The sequence below is a fragment of the Propithecus coquereli genome, unplaced genomic scaffold (genome assembly GCF_000956105.1).
Source record: "Propithecus coquereli isolate 6110/MARCELLA unplaced genomic scaffold, Pcoq_1.0 Scaffold238, whole genome shotgun sequence".
NCBI classification, from domain to species: domain Eukaryota; kingdom Metazoa; phylum Chordata; class Mammalia; order Primates; family Indriidae; genus Propithecus; species Propithecus coquereli.
The window spans coordinates 157,749-172,005 of NW_012147930.1; the positions used below are offsets into that span (position 1 = coordinate 157,749).

The 14,257-nt window shown below is 42.8% G+C and overlaps 1 protein-coding gene across 2 annotated transcripts in view; it reads left to right on the forward strand.

Annotated features, from left to right (window-relative positions):
- The first annotated feature begins 166 nt into the window (after positions 1-166).
- FBXO25 (F-box protein 25) overlaps positions 167-14,257 on the forward strand; it is a 40,209-nt gene continuing 26,118 nt past the window's right edge. The window contains exons 1-2 of one of the 2 annotated variants that reach the window (XM_012645896.1): positions 167-182; positions 7,981-8,121. In XM_012645896.1, coding sequence (XP_012501350.1) covers positions 7,988-8,121 — 134 coding nt within the window. In that variant the 5' untranslated portion in view covers positions 167-182; positions 7,981-7,987. Of the gene's footprint in view, positions 183-7,593; positions 7,715-7,980; positions 8,122-14,257 lie in introns of those variants that run through there. The other variant, XM_012645895.1, reaches the window with a different exon arrangement.

The following is a 14,257-nucleotide window of genomic DNA, read 5'->3' on the forward strand; positions in this document are numbered from 1 at the left end:
GGGCGCGGGAGGGGACCGGGGGCCGTGCTGGGGGCGGCGGGCGCGCCAGGTGGTACTGAAGGCCGCGGGCGCGGGAGGGGACCGGGGGCGGTGCTGGGGGCGGCGGGCGCGCCAGGTGGTAGTGGAGGCCGCGGGCGTCAGGAGGGGACCGGGGGCCGTGCTGGGGGCGGCGGGCGCGCCAGGTGGTACTGAAGGCCGCGGGGGCGCCGGGCGGGGACCGGGGGCGGTGCTGGGGGTGGAGGGCGCGCCAGGTGGTACTGAAGGCCGCGGGCGCGGGAGGGGACGAGGCCCTTTCCGGTGCACGCTGCGTTTCAGTGGACTTCACCCCCCGCCCACCTTCCCCGCCGTCCTCGCCGCAGTCTCCTGGGCCCTCCCACCAGCCCCCGCTTCGGTCGGGGCCCGCACTGCTCCTGGGCGTGTCTGCCTCCGTCTACGGCGCTCGGGCCTCCTCCCGCGGGCGTCAGCTCCCTGGGCTGTGGTCTCTCTCCTCTCCGCGTCTTCAACCCGTTCCTGCGCCGCTTTCTCAGGTGAACGCTGCCTGGGCGCGACCGGCTCTCCTCTAGGCCACCCTGTGCCTCGTCTGCTGTTCAGCCTTCCTCTCCTTGCTCCGTCTTTGTAGCTCAGGCGCAGTCTCGTCTCTCCAGTTGCCTGCCTGGCTTGTTTTTCTTGTAGCTGACACTTGTGAATTTCGCATCCTGTCCCTGCAGTAAGCTCCATTTGACCGTTCTTCCAGTTAGAGTCCATCTCTATCCTTGGGGCTAGTCAAACTCATTTTGAAAACCGTAATTGAGAGAATAGTTTCTTTTCTTGTAGAGCTCTGTTTTCCCACCTCTACATCCTTACCAGCCAGTCCTCCTCAGAAAAAACATTTCTCTTTTATGTTCCCCTCTCCTTTGCGTGTTTTCCTTTTCCGTGAAGCATCTGTGATTCCCTCTCAGGCTTTCTTAGAGTAAATCCCATTTCTCACTCTTAGCTTTTACTTTGCCATTTTTTGATGTCCTATTTGGATCCAGGCTTAAAAGCCATATTCACATTTGACCCTACAGTGTTTGACCCTAAGTGAGTTTGAAATACTGGAGGAAAAAGAGAGCAATAAAGAAAAATTTAAATGCTTTTCACATTGAAGATACCATTCTTTCTTGTCCCAGAACACTGGAAACTATTTTCTCAAAATTTATAATGAAAAATAAGAAATAAGATAGAACATAAATTATTTTGCTGACTATTATCTCTGAATGTGAAACTGCCTTGCTATTATTTTCATTGTAACTTGTTCATTCTATGTATGGCTCTTGCTTTACACTTAAAGTGTTTATTTTTGAAGATAATAACTGGTGTAAGTACTGGTTATTCATTTCCTTTTCATCTAATTTAAAAACAAATAGCAAAACACGTGTCTTTTTAAATGGACTGGAGTTCTGTTTCCTTTGTTTTCCTTACTGCTTTTATATTTAGATTCATCATTACTTTAGATCATATTGATATATGTCACATAAGATAAAAATGTAAAAGTAAAGACCTTGTAATTTAGTGGCAGTTGTCTTAATAGGGTATTCAGGAACTGCTGTTACAAACATAAAGTGGTTAAGAGCATGGAAACAAAGAATAAAACCATTATTGGGAATCCCAGCTCCACCAGACTCCTGCCTCAGTGTCCCCATCTGTGAAATAGAGAATTGTACTTGGAAAATGAGGATAATAACATTTCCTATCTTGGAAGCTAGTGTGAAAACTAAATGAGGTAAGACATGTAGCTTGTTTAGAGTAATACCTAGTTATACTAAATTCTAATAAATGTTTGCCATTATATCATTAGTTCAGGAAAAAAATCATGCTTGTTGAAGGGAAGACATTTTTTGGTTAGTTCTGATTGTCTCATGCCAGGAATTTCTACTGGCAGGTGAACTTCATGAAGTCTTGTTCTAGTAAAGTACCTCATCCCCGAGTCCTGCGACATAAAATAGGGATTAAGGGAAGATTTAAAACTGTTCCGCCTCATAAGCCATCTGAAATAAGTTGGTATGAAATGTGCTTAAAAGTTGCAAATTATACAAGCTATGTAATAGCCAAGACACTCTGAGTACTTGCTGTTATACATTTAATAATTTTCAGGAGTAGTTTCTAGTTTTTGGTTTTTTATTTGCAAATTCTCAAAGGTAATTTTAATTAAAATAAATTTATAAAGCCCTAGCCATTCACGTTTTTTAGTTGAACAGATAAAGTCCCATGAAAAGTGCTGGGCCATCATTATTCCGAAAGTTTAGTGTCATTGTTTCTGGTTTACGAAATCAGATGCCTCAGATTGGAACTATTTTTGAAAACTTCAGATCCAGGCAACTTTTTTTTGTTTTTGTTTGTTTTTTCTGTTTGCTGTTTTTAATGTACTTCCAGAGTCTGTGCTTTAGTTCGTAAACTGTATAGATTATGGTTTAAAATTAAACTTTATTGTGATCCAAGGAGCATACCATGGCAGATCTGTGAAATACACACATCTACAGAGAATCAAATCTTTTGCTCTGTGTTGAAAATAAAAACCTTGGGCATGGGCTGTTTTTTATTTCCATTGTCCATTAGCTGCATTTCACTCCTTCCTTAAAAAATTAAATTTAGCAGCTGAAATAGTCAAACCAAACTATTGGGTTATTAAATATGAAATGTCCGATTTTCAATCAAAATTTATTGTATCTCAAGAAGCAGTACAATTAAAGTATGGACCTAAACTGTCGACACGGTTTTGCCATCTTAATGGTAGTTTGCTTATGCCAGCAGTGAAGAGCCTGGAGTCCAAGTGGCAATGAAATTGCAAAAGGCATTTTCTACAGCTTGTTGAGAAATGAATATTTTTCCTTGCAAGAAATGGTCCAAAGCCTGGAGGAAGTAGTAGTCAGTTGGTGCAAGGTCTGGTGAATAGGGTGGATGACAGAGAGTTTCCAAGTCCAGCTTCCGTAGTTTGAGCAGCAGTGTTTTTTGTGACATGTGGTCTTGCAAGAGGATTGGCCTGTCTCTGTTGACCAATCTTGTGTGCTTAATTGCAAGCATCCTCGTTATTTCGTACAGTTGGTTGCAGTAGACATGAGCTGTAATTCATTGACCAAGTTTCTTGAAGCCACAGTGGATAATACCAGCGCAGGACCACCAAACAGAAACCATTAGCTTTCTGTGATGAATATTCGGTTTTGGAGTGTGTTTTGGCACTTCATCTTTATCCAACCATTGTGTTGAATGCTTGCCATTGTCAAAAGGAATCCATTTTTCAACACAGGTAACAATATGGTGTAGAAATGGTTCACCTTTATGTCGTGACAGCAAAGAATGGCAAGCTTCAAGACGATGTCCCTTCTGATGCTCATTTAATTCATGTGGTACCTATCTATCCAGATTCTTTACCTTGCTGATTTGTTTCAAATGGTCCAGTATTATTGGAATAGTAACATCAAACCTTACTGCTAATTCATGCATAGGTTGAGATGGATTCGCTTCCACTACAGCTTTCAGCTCATCATTATCCACCATGGTCTCAGGTCACTGACATGGCTCATTTTCAAGATTAAAATCACCAGAGTGGGACTTCTCAAACTGTTCATGTTCTGTGCGTTCATTAACCACATCCTTCCCAAACACTTCGTTGCTATTTCGAGCTGTCTGTGCTGCATTAGTTCCACAAAAGAACTCATATTCAGAAATAATGTGAATTTTTGACTTATCCGTGGTTTTACAAAAATTGCTCTAAAAAAAAATTTGAAAGATCACAAGCCAAACTGTTACGGTTCGGAGTGCGAGAAAAGACCACCTAAGACTGAAACTGAACCAAATTGTGAGTCTTTATTAGAAGGCCAGACCAGCGACTACCCTCTCCTACGCCACAGACGGCTGCAGAGAGCAGTGCCGAGCTGTAAAGCAGGGTGATTTTGTACTATTCTGGATTGGAGGTTACGTGACCATAGACACACAAATTGGAACATTATTGCATCATGTTTTCCATAGCTGTGGGGTCCAGGACCAGCCTCGGACCACCTGTTCCGATAACATTCTTTAAGCAAGCCAGTTTACAAAAGCAGATAGCATCAGTTAACTCAGTACATTCTTCTATAGATTAAGTATAGTAAAATTTTAACTACATGCAGCTGGACAGGGGAGGCAATCAGTTACAAGTTAATTGCTTTGTTTATCTTCTACAAGGTACAGATTATTCACGGGTAAAGTTACAAAGTAACTTTGTCTCCATCATGGAGACAGGAGTCTACAGGCAGCCATGTTAGGCCCTAACAAAACTAAGCATTTGAAAGAATAAGCACGTACTTTTACAATAAAAAACAAAACAAGCAGTGTCAAAGTGCAACATCAGAGATATCAATTGTCAAACTTAGTACTTATGGAAATCGGACATTCCATACTTAATAACCTAATATATTCATTTCTCAACAAGTTGTTAAAATGAACTTTCTGTAGAGTTTTGGTAATTGTAAAAGAGTTGGTTATATTATTGGAAACAGCAAGCTGGCTCTTTATGTAAATGGGTTGTTCGAGAAACCAGAAAATAAGTATATTAAATGATGAGTGGGCATAGTGTCTGACTAGATAAGTACAATGTTTGTCATTGGATTTGAAATACATTGTTAGCTGAGGATACAGGGATGTGCATAGAACAGTAATCTAGATATGGGTCTGTTGCTTGGTTGTTTTTGTCTGTCTTCCTTTTCCCATTTGATCTATCCTACAGGCCCTGGAAAATTATTAATCTCAGAGCAACACTGCTCACGTTCATATGTTGATTAACAACTTGTGATTTCTTAGAAAATCTGGTCCAAACACCTTTGATATTCAAAGTTTGCTATGATCAGGCTTCTAGTCACCTTTCCAGCTTACCTACCAATTCTCCCATGAAATTTCTCCATGTTAGCCAGCCTGTTCTTATTTTTCTCAAATGTGTCATAAGCATTTCTGCCATTATACTTATTCACTGACCATGCCTGTGACAGGTGTGTTTTTCCTTGCCTCTCCACTTACTTGAGGTCTAAGCATGCTTTAAGGCCAAGCTCATGTCCTATTTTCTCCTCAGAGTTTTCCTAGCCAATTTGCTTTTTTGTCTTTTAGTTATTCTGTCATAATTTTTTTTAGTTATTCTCTCTTTACCACTCATTCAGTACTCACGTTACAGTACGTTACATATTGTGTGTGTGTGCGTATATTTGCGCACGCGTTATCTGCACATAAACACAAACTTCATATTACACGTAATGGAGTTTTTTTGTGTGTTTTCATTTGTTTTACTGCTTTTTTTTTGTTTTTTTTTTTTTTTTTTTTTTTAGTTACTTAGCCAGATGGTACACTCTTGAGGTCAGGGACATCTACAATAATAACATTTAGTCAAATGTTTATCATTGGAATAATCCTGTATTTGGTCTATTAGCAATATTTTTCAGGGTTACCATTTGATTTTTTTTTTTTTTTACACGGATTTCTGAATCCACAATTTCAACATGATATTGAGAGGTACTTTGGCAATTGTCAGAGATAGTCGTAACAACTGTTTTTCTCCTGGATGTTTTTTATGAGACTGAAGTGGCCATTGAAATTAGTCATCTACGTCATGGTCCTTGCCACTTTTGGTGGGAAGGTTCTCTGGCCTATATCTGAATGTTCTTGAAATCAGAAAATCTGACATATGCTATTGGAGACAGTCTTAGATGACTCTGGATTGACACTTTTTGAGTACTTGGTGGTGGCTTTTCCATTTTAGGATGTTCAGTAGCTGTGAAGCAGGTCTGTGAGACAAGGCTTATCAAAATAGTGCTGAGATTTAAGGAATATTTTTAAAGTATGTTATAAAGCAAGAATTTCAATTAACATGTGACTAAGAAAAATGTGTTCATATGGGGAAGATTTTGAGATCCTCTTGGTGTAAAGAAAAATGACTTCATCATACAATTCATACACATCAGGAATGAAGCTTTTGTAGTTGAACCGGGAATAGAAATGTTGTTGAAGGCTATGTAATTTCCTTCTATTTTTTTTTTTTTTGTCTCTTCTAAGGTAATGTAAATGCCCATTTGACAGCCTTGTTTTTGTTATGTTAAATGTAGTTGGGAGCTGTTGTTTGGACACTTTCCTGTGCTCTCTCTGCGTGATGTAAATGTTCTGCGTAATGACAGGTTCCAAGTCTGCTTGGATTGATGTGGACACGTTACTAAAATCTTTGCTCGAGGCTTCAGCTACCTTTCTGTAGCTAAATTTAGTGTCTGCTTTTTAATTCTTACCAGCTGTGCTTGGCTTCTTTACAACCGTTTTCCTTTCAGTCATTTCTTTGTTAAAATACATTTTTGCCTTCTACTTTTCCCTCTACCTTTGGCTCTTCTTTTTCAGTTTTTTTCCTGAGCGCATCTACATCCCCTGGTCCAGTAAATTTCGGTGTTTCCTAGGGTTTGCTCCTTGTCTCTCTTGATGTCTCAGTCTACACATGCCGTGATATTGTTTCAGTGGCTTTCGTTACTATCTATTGTAAATGCCGATGAATTCCCTGTATTTCTCTTCAGCCTCTCTTGTGAACCATGCTTGGTTTGTTAAATACATAAATATTTATTGAGCTGCTATTGTGTGCCTGCCATTGTTCAAGGTAATTGGGATAGAGAGCTGAATAAGACGTTGCGTTGTCTTAGAGGAAAACAGATAGCAAACACATCAGAAATTTCAGACAGCCTTTAGTCCTATGAAGGCAGGAGGTGCTGCAGAGAGATTTGTCGGGGGTGCAGCGGCCGCCAAAGGGAGCTGTTTGGACAGGCATCAGGGAAGCCTTTCTGGGCAGGCACGTTTGAATGAGCGATGTGCAGATCTAAGGCCTTTCTACCCTCACTGTGTGTGAGAGTCACCTGTGGACCTTTAAAAAATACTTAAACTTAGCCCTCATCCCTAATATTTATATTTACTTGGTCTGAGATGGGCTAAGAACTTGTACCTTTTAAAAGCTTCCCAGACTGTGACGTTAGTGTGCAGCGATACTGAAACCACTGATCAAGAGGAAGGGAGTGCCAGTCAGTGGGGAGAACTCAATTCAAGGTCTCGCTCTTGAGTTGTAAACTTTACGGAGGAAAAGATGTCTGTTGCATCATTTTTTTAAGTTATAATTTTTATTCCCGGAGTCTGATATGTCAAACGTAACTGGCATGTCCAAAGCTGAAATCAACATCTCTTAACCTCTTGCCCGCAGCAAAATGCTGCTGTTGATATGCCTTATCTCAGAACCAGGTGCCACAACCTAGTATTTGCATGGCTGTGTGACATCTCCTCACACATCCAGCTAGTCTTCCGTGCTGTTTGACTCTTCCTCCTAAGTATTCCTACCACCTCTCTTCCTCTGCAGTAGCCGCCAGTCCCGGCTCGGCTCTTTTCTCCTGGAGTCGCACCCATTTTTGCCCTGGGCGTGACCCTGAGTTCTTTGTCACTTCCCTGCAGCAGGCCTTTTCTTGGCCCCTGTTGTCCTCAGAGTGAAGTCCAGCTCCCCAGACTTGATTGGCCTCAACAACTTCTCCATTCCTGATGTAGCCACTCCCTACTTCCTCTTTTCTGTTCTAAGCTTCAGCCAGGCCAAAGTCCTTAGAGGTGTGGAGCGTGAACACACGCCATGTTAGGGCACTTCTACTTCTGGCAGCGACAGGGCACTCCGTGTGGAATACTGTCCCTGCTCCTGCCCGCTCCCTGACTGCTGCTTGGTCTTCAGGTATGAGCTTGGTGTCGCCCTGGTAAAACTTTCATGACACGTGCAGTGTTCGGTTAGTAGTCCACCTGTACTTACCCCCTCTTACCACTTTAGTACCACCAAAGTACTGTGTGATTTTTTCCTGTTTTATCACTGCTGTCTAGCAAGCATCAAGTGACAAGCAGACTTAAATGTTAAATAAGAACTTCAGTCTTTAAAATCAGTGAATAAATGAAAAGAAACTTCTGTTAATTATATATGCTTTTTAACATGACTGTTTTTTGTAGGAGAACTATGCCATTTTTGGGTCAGGACTGGAGATCTCCTGGATGGAGTTGGATTAAAACAGAAGACGGCTGGAAGAGATGTGAGTCCTGCAGTCAGGAACTTGGAAGAGAGAGTGACCAGTGTAACATCAGTCACAACATGTGAGTCACAGCTAAGCAGAACCCTGTCATTTGTGGCCTTATCTGTTTTTCAAGTTCTTGCAAAGCTCCATAATTTGTAGTTTGAGACTTGCACACCTAAAAGGCTGATGTGAAGAAACAAGTTATTTAGCTAAAGAGTAAGGCTAGTAGGTTGTCTAATAACTACATGTAGATGCTCCTTTCTTTTTTTTATTTAAAACATTTAATCCTCACAATAATCAGATAGGTATCATTATAGCTGAGGAACTTGGGGAAATTAGAAGACACAGGTTTTGTGGCTTATGTCAGAGATGTCATAATGGTGGCTTGTACAAGATGGAAATTTATTTTTCTCCTGTGAAAGCCTAAATGGGTATAGTGAGTTTGCTGGTAATGTCCTGTTGCTATGCCATCATCTACACAGTCCAGGGGGGTGTATCACCTACCACATCTGCATCCCAGCCGCAGGGTAGGTGAGACTTACCATGTACTTCCATGGCACAGCCCAGAAGTTGCATGTGTCGCCAACGTCTCCTCGACTAGCGCAGTAGCCGTGTGGAGGCTGGGGGTTGTAGTTTGTCTTCTGTGTAGCCACATGTTCAGATAAAAAACCAGGGATTACATGAGCACAGGAGCAGAGTAGATGGCTATGGGGTGAAAAACTGAAATCTCTGTTAGTGTTTGAGAATTTGGAAGATAAGGAAGGTCTCGAGACCCTTCCTTCTGGAATATCCTGGGTCTAGTCATTGATTTTATTGTATATTCTTACTTGACACTTGAATGATTATAAACTGTCTTTCACGGGCCATATGTTTTCCTGACAGAGGTTTAGTAGCTTTATACCAGAGACTGGTTTTCAAAGTATTTGAAACAAATTGATTTTGTATTGTAGTTATAGTGAAGATAACACATAATATTTTTTTTTTTTTTTTTGAGACAGAGTCTCACTCTGTTGCCTAGGCTAGAGTGCCGTGGCATCAGCCTAGCTCGCAGCAACTTCAAATTCCTGGGCTCAAGCAGTCCTGCTGCCTCAGCGTCCCAAGTAGCTGGTACTGTAGGCACGCACCACCGTGCCCGGCTAATTTTATGTGTATATATAATTTTTAGTTGTCCAGCTGATTTCTTTCTATTTTTTTAGTAGAGATGGGGTGTCACTCTTGCTCAGGCTGGTGGCGAACTCCTGAGCTCAAACGATCCACCCACCTTGGCCTCCCAGAGTGCTAGGATTACAGGCATGAGCCACTGCGCCCGGCCAACACATATTTGTTAAACTTACATGGTGGCAGCTCTCTGCCATTCTGAGATTTATTTAATATTGATCACTGTAAAATTACTTAAGGTTTATAATTAATTGTGCTGTTGCTACTGGACAATTAATGTTACACATTTATAAATTTTCTAGGTATTTTTTTTTATCTTACAATTTTTATAGCAGATTATTTAAATTTAAAGGTGGTTGAGTACATCTAGAAATGTTAGTTGGCTCACAGTTTATGCCTAATAGTGGCCACTATTAAATTTGGAGATTCTTAAGGTCACTGTTTTAGGATGGAGAAATAGGTTACAAAGTGTCAGTTTACAAAATTAATGCTTGAAATACAATGTTACTGTTACTTCTACATTAAGAAATCTGCATTTCTTGTTTTTTATGTAGTCTTTTTCCACATTTTAAATGTCTGAGAATTGATTTTTCCACGTACACAGAAAATTAGAGAACGCAGTTCTTCGCCTGAGAAACCCCGCGCCTCCGCCTTCCCCGCCCTTCCCTGCAGACCCGCCCCCTTGCAGTGTCAGCCATGCTGGCAGAAGTGGCTCACCTAGGGACAAGGTCCAGGTGTCTTCCCTGAGACCAAAGGTGCTACGATGGTGACCCACCCACCGAGGGGTGAAAGGAGGATCCAGGGACCCTCTCCTCACCGGTCTACCTTTTTTCCCTGTCTTCCTCCGACTTTTCTCTGTTCCTGCCACGATCACATCCAAACCTGTAGGAGAGGCTGTTGGTGACCTAGTGCTGCAGCAGATGTCTCACACGTCTTCCTTTCCCTGGAAGGGAAAGCCAGTTAAATTCAAACTGAAAATTGATAAAAAGGATAATGCTCTATGTAACCACCACTTGAAATCACTGTGTTAAATGGTCTTATCTTCCTCCCAATTCTTTGACTTAAAGTGGGCTTTCTAAATGCAGAAAAAGTACTATAGTAAAAGTAATCTAGGTAATCAAGATTCTAACTGACTGTGTTAATATTCTTTTTTGTAAATGATCATGAACATGGAGGGCCTTTGCAGATCCCTCTGCTTACCTCATTTCAGGATTAAAAGTTCACAGAAAGTAGGGAAGAAATTGTGTAATTTAACACGGCTGATCCGGGAGCAGCCAGCCAGTTGGACTTTGAATCTTTTTTTCTTTCTTTCTTTCTTTTTTTTTTTTTGAGACAGAGTCTTACTCTGTTGCCCGGGCTAGAGTGCTATGGAGTCAGCCTAGCTCAGAGCATCCTCAAACTCCTGGGCTCAAGTGATCCTACTGCCTCAGCCTCCCGAGTAGCTGGGACTACAGGCATGCGCCACCATGCCTCCGGCTAATTTTTTTTTTGTATATATTTTTAGTTGGCCGATTTGGTTGTGCAGATAATTTCTTTCTATTTTTAGTAGAGACAGGGTCTCGCTCTTGCTCAGGCTGGTCTTGAACTCCTGAACTTGAGCGATCCACCTGCCTCGGCCTCCCAGAGTGCAAGGATTACAGGCGTGAGCCACTGCTCCCGGCCAGGACTTTGAATCTTGATTCAGCTGCTCTTCGAAGCAACATTCATGATATTAATGAGGTTTATGATGATGGAGCAAATGTTAAATCCTGTTTTAAATGCTTAGGTCTTCATTTGAAAGATGCCATGTGTTAGAACTCACAAAGTGTCTTACTACAGAGCACAGTTTGATGTACAGAGGATCTGTCTTGAACCCTGCCTGAGGACGGGTGTTTCATAAGCTGTTGGTGCAGCCGAGCAGGTGGGCCAGCTGTGTGCAGACTGGAGAGGGGACCAGGTGAGAGGCGAAGCGTGCCTGCCTGCTGCACGGTCTGCAGCTGGGCACAGGGCTGGGAGCAGGAACACAGCGGGTCACAGGTCTACTAGACACTCCGAGGTTTGAGCTGGGAAGTGGTGTTCAGTAAATAATCTGGCTTGATTTTCTGTCCATGGGAGTGTTGCTGCCATGCAGGTTTATGTCAGATGACACATATTGTGTGATTTGTATAAAGGAAAGGTATTGAAGGAGAGTGCCTAGATACTGTATATGTCTAAGAGTTTCTAAGGGTTCCCCTCGGATTTCAGTGTTATTAGGAACCTGTTACCTATTAGGGCTGTTGAGATATACTAGTAGTTACTCATTGTCTTTTGTGAAGCTGACATTTGATAAGGGAGTGTGTAGTCACACACAGCATGTCGAGCTCTGCCTGGGAGTGGTGCTTCTTGGGATATTTCCTTTGCATTTACTTTATTAAGCATTTTTGCTGCATTATTTTTATTTATACCTTATTAAACACTGTTTGCTGTCCAAATTGGAATGTTTTAAGGTTTGTCCTGCTCCCTCCTCTCCGTGCTATTTCAAACTCCTTTACTCTGCTCTGACTTTTGGGTCCCTACACACCTCCTTCCCTATCTCTTCAAAACAGGTTTTGAGTAGAAGAGTGATTTCCTCAGGCTCCTGTTTCACAGCATCATTCTGGGTGTTGTGTTAGAAACAGACCGTCCATGGAACTGCTCCTAAGAGGCTCTTGATTAACCCCCGAGAGACACAGTGGCTTGGGGAGGATGGGTGGCGGGAGGAGAAGGCTCTCAACCCTGTGTGTGTTTTGGGGGCAGCGCCCACAGGCGGGCTGTGTGGGGTGCCGTGAAGATGGAGGTGACACCAAGGCTCTGGCCTGAGCAGCTGGAGATCCATCAGCTGCGGTGACATGTGAACTTGCATCTCCTTGCACACGTGCGCACGGGGTCCTGGGTTTGTGCCCAGAGTGCGACCGCAGCGTCACAGATCATGCACCTCTTCCCTTCCCAGCGAGCTCCTGGTGCCATTGTGTGTTCATCCTTTTTCCTGCTTTTTATTTCTTGGAAGTTGTTCTGTGTCAGTACATGTTGGTTTACCTCATTCTCCCCAATGATGCCATGGCTTATGTACCTAAGCTCCCACTGATACCGTTTTGGTTATTTCCTGTTTTTTATTATTTCCAGCAGTGTAGCACTGGTTATCTATATCTCGTTGCATACTTGTGTGCATATTTATGACGTCTAAGTTTCTAATAGAATTGCACGTTTAAAATTCTAGTGTTGCCATATTATCTGAAAAAATTTTGTACTAGTTTATACTTTGAATAGTAGTGCACAAAAATTCCCATCCCTCACCCTTCGTCCCAGATGCTGAGTGTGTGAACACAGAGTACACACTGCCGAGGGCAGGGTCTCAGGAGGGCGTGACAGCCGTGTGGGCTGCGCCAGCATCTTCACGTAAAGGTGCTGTTGGCTTCCACGCCGTCAGCTTGTGTGGGGCAGGGTCTTTTTCTGACGTGCACAAAATGTTTTGACAGCATTGTCTCTGCCATTACTTTAACTCTTTTAAATTTTTAACCTTTTGGTGGGGGAAAAGTTATAAATTTTGTTTCTTCATTTGTAAGAGTGAGTTTTGAAGGAATCTTTTTAAAGAAATTACATTTTTTCTGTTCACACTTACAAAAAATCATTGAGATGATAAAAATAGTTCATTTACAAAATGCTGCAATAGCCACAGTTTGCATTGTGCATCCTGAAGGGAACTGACATGCTAGTTACGTTTTCTTAATTAGTTACATTGTCTATAATTTTAGTTATCTATTTGGACCTTAAGCATGAATTCACTTTGTTTTGTCCATTCCTTCCGTGTGCCCATTAGCGGGTTTACAGCATATTTAAGGGTTAGGGGTGGCTGTGGTCTGGGTGGTGGGTGTTTGTTGGTGCAGCCCATCTTCAGCCCCCGTATCGTGTCAGCGTGGTTTCTCTACTTCCTGCCCGCTAGCAGGCTGGCGCGGTTGTCTCGTCCGAGCTAGGCTGCACGTCGCCATTGTGCTGGGGCAGTGGCGGGCTGGAGGTCATCAGTTCTGGCCTTTTGTTTGCGGTCTTGGCGAGTAGGCTTTCCCTTCTCTAGGCGGGGTATTTTGGTGATGAGACCTGAGCTGCGGAGGTGCTGTGGAATCAGGGCAGAGCCCCTGGGAAGCGGAGCTGGAAGGTTCTGTGCCTGTGACATTGTTCCAGCCTTGACCAGGGGCTACTTTTCTGCTTCCGTAAGGAGGTTCCTCTTGTGTACACACCAGTGTGGATTTGGTTTTTCTCACTGATGTGGCCAGAGTATGCCTTAAGAATTTATGTCATCAGCCAGATCTTCCAGTTGCTCCTGTCACTGTGGATTTAGCTATGTATGCACCCTTCCCCTGTGTCTCACCTCTCCTGCTCACTCTCCCCCGACCCTCCACTTTCTCTCCCTACATCTCCCCGCCAAAGTTGGTTCTCAAAGTGTCTAAGAATATTATTGACTGTTTGTCTAAATGGAGCATTCCCACAGAACAGGACTTTGCTAGCTCCTCTTTGTGCCCAGTGTGTTCCCGTGTAGGGTCTGGAACACAACAGGTGCTTAAAAGCGCTTGGTGTGTGGATGAAGGCAGAGCCAGCCACCTTCACCAAGGGCAGAGAAATCATAACTCTGGACCAAAGACTAATCTGTTGAAACTGGTTTGGTTTTTGATGATTGGTTCATTTATCTTCCAGGAGCAGGGGCCTGAGTTACTTTTTTTGGATTAAATTAAATTATCATTTGCTTTGTGCTGGCTTTATACGTCTTTTCCTAATGTAGCCCGTGAGAGCACAGTGCCCCTTTTCCAGTCCAGGTAACGAGGGCTGTGTTGTGCCTGCTGTGTAGTGTTTCCTAGGTGGAAGCTGCGTACTTACTTTCTGCCAGTGGTTTAATGGAAAATATGGGCCAAACCATTCGTAGAACCTGGATCCCAACCTAATTCCTTAGGTCTGAGACTGATTTGCCGCCTCCTCGAACTAGTCGTCTTCATCTCACTCCTTCAGCTTGATCATGTTCGTGAGCTGCCTTTGACATTCTGCCACAGTCTATTTTTTTTTTTTTTTTTTTT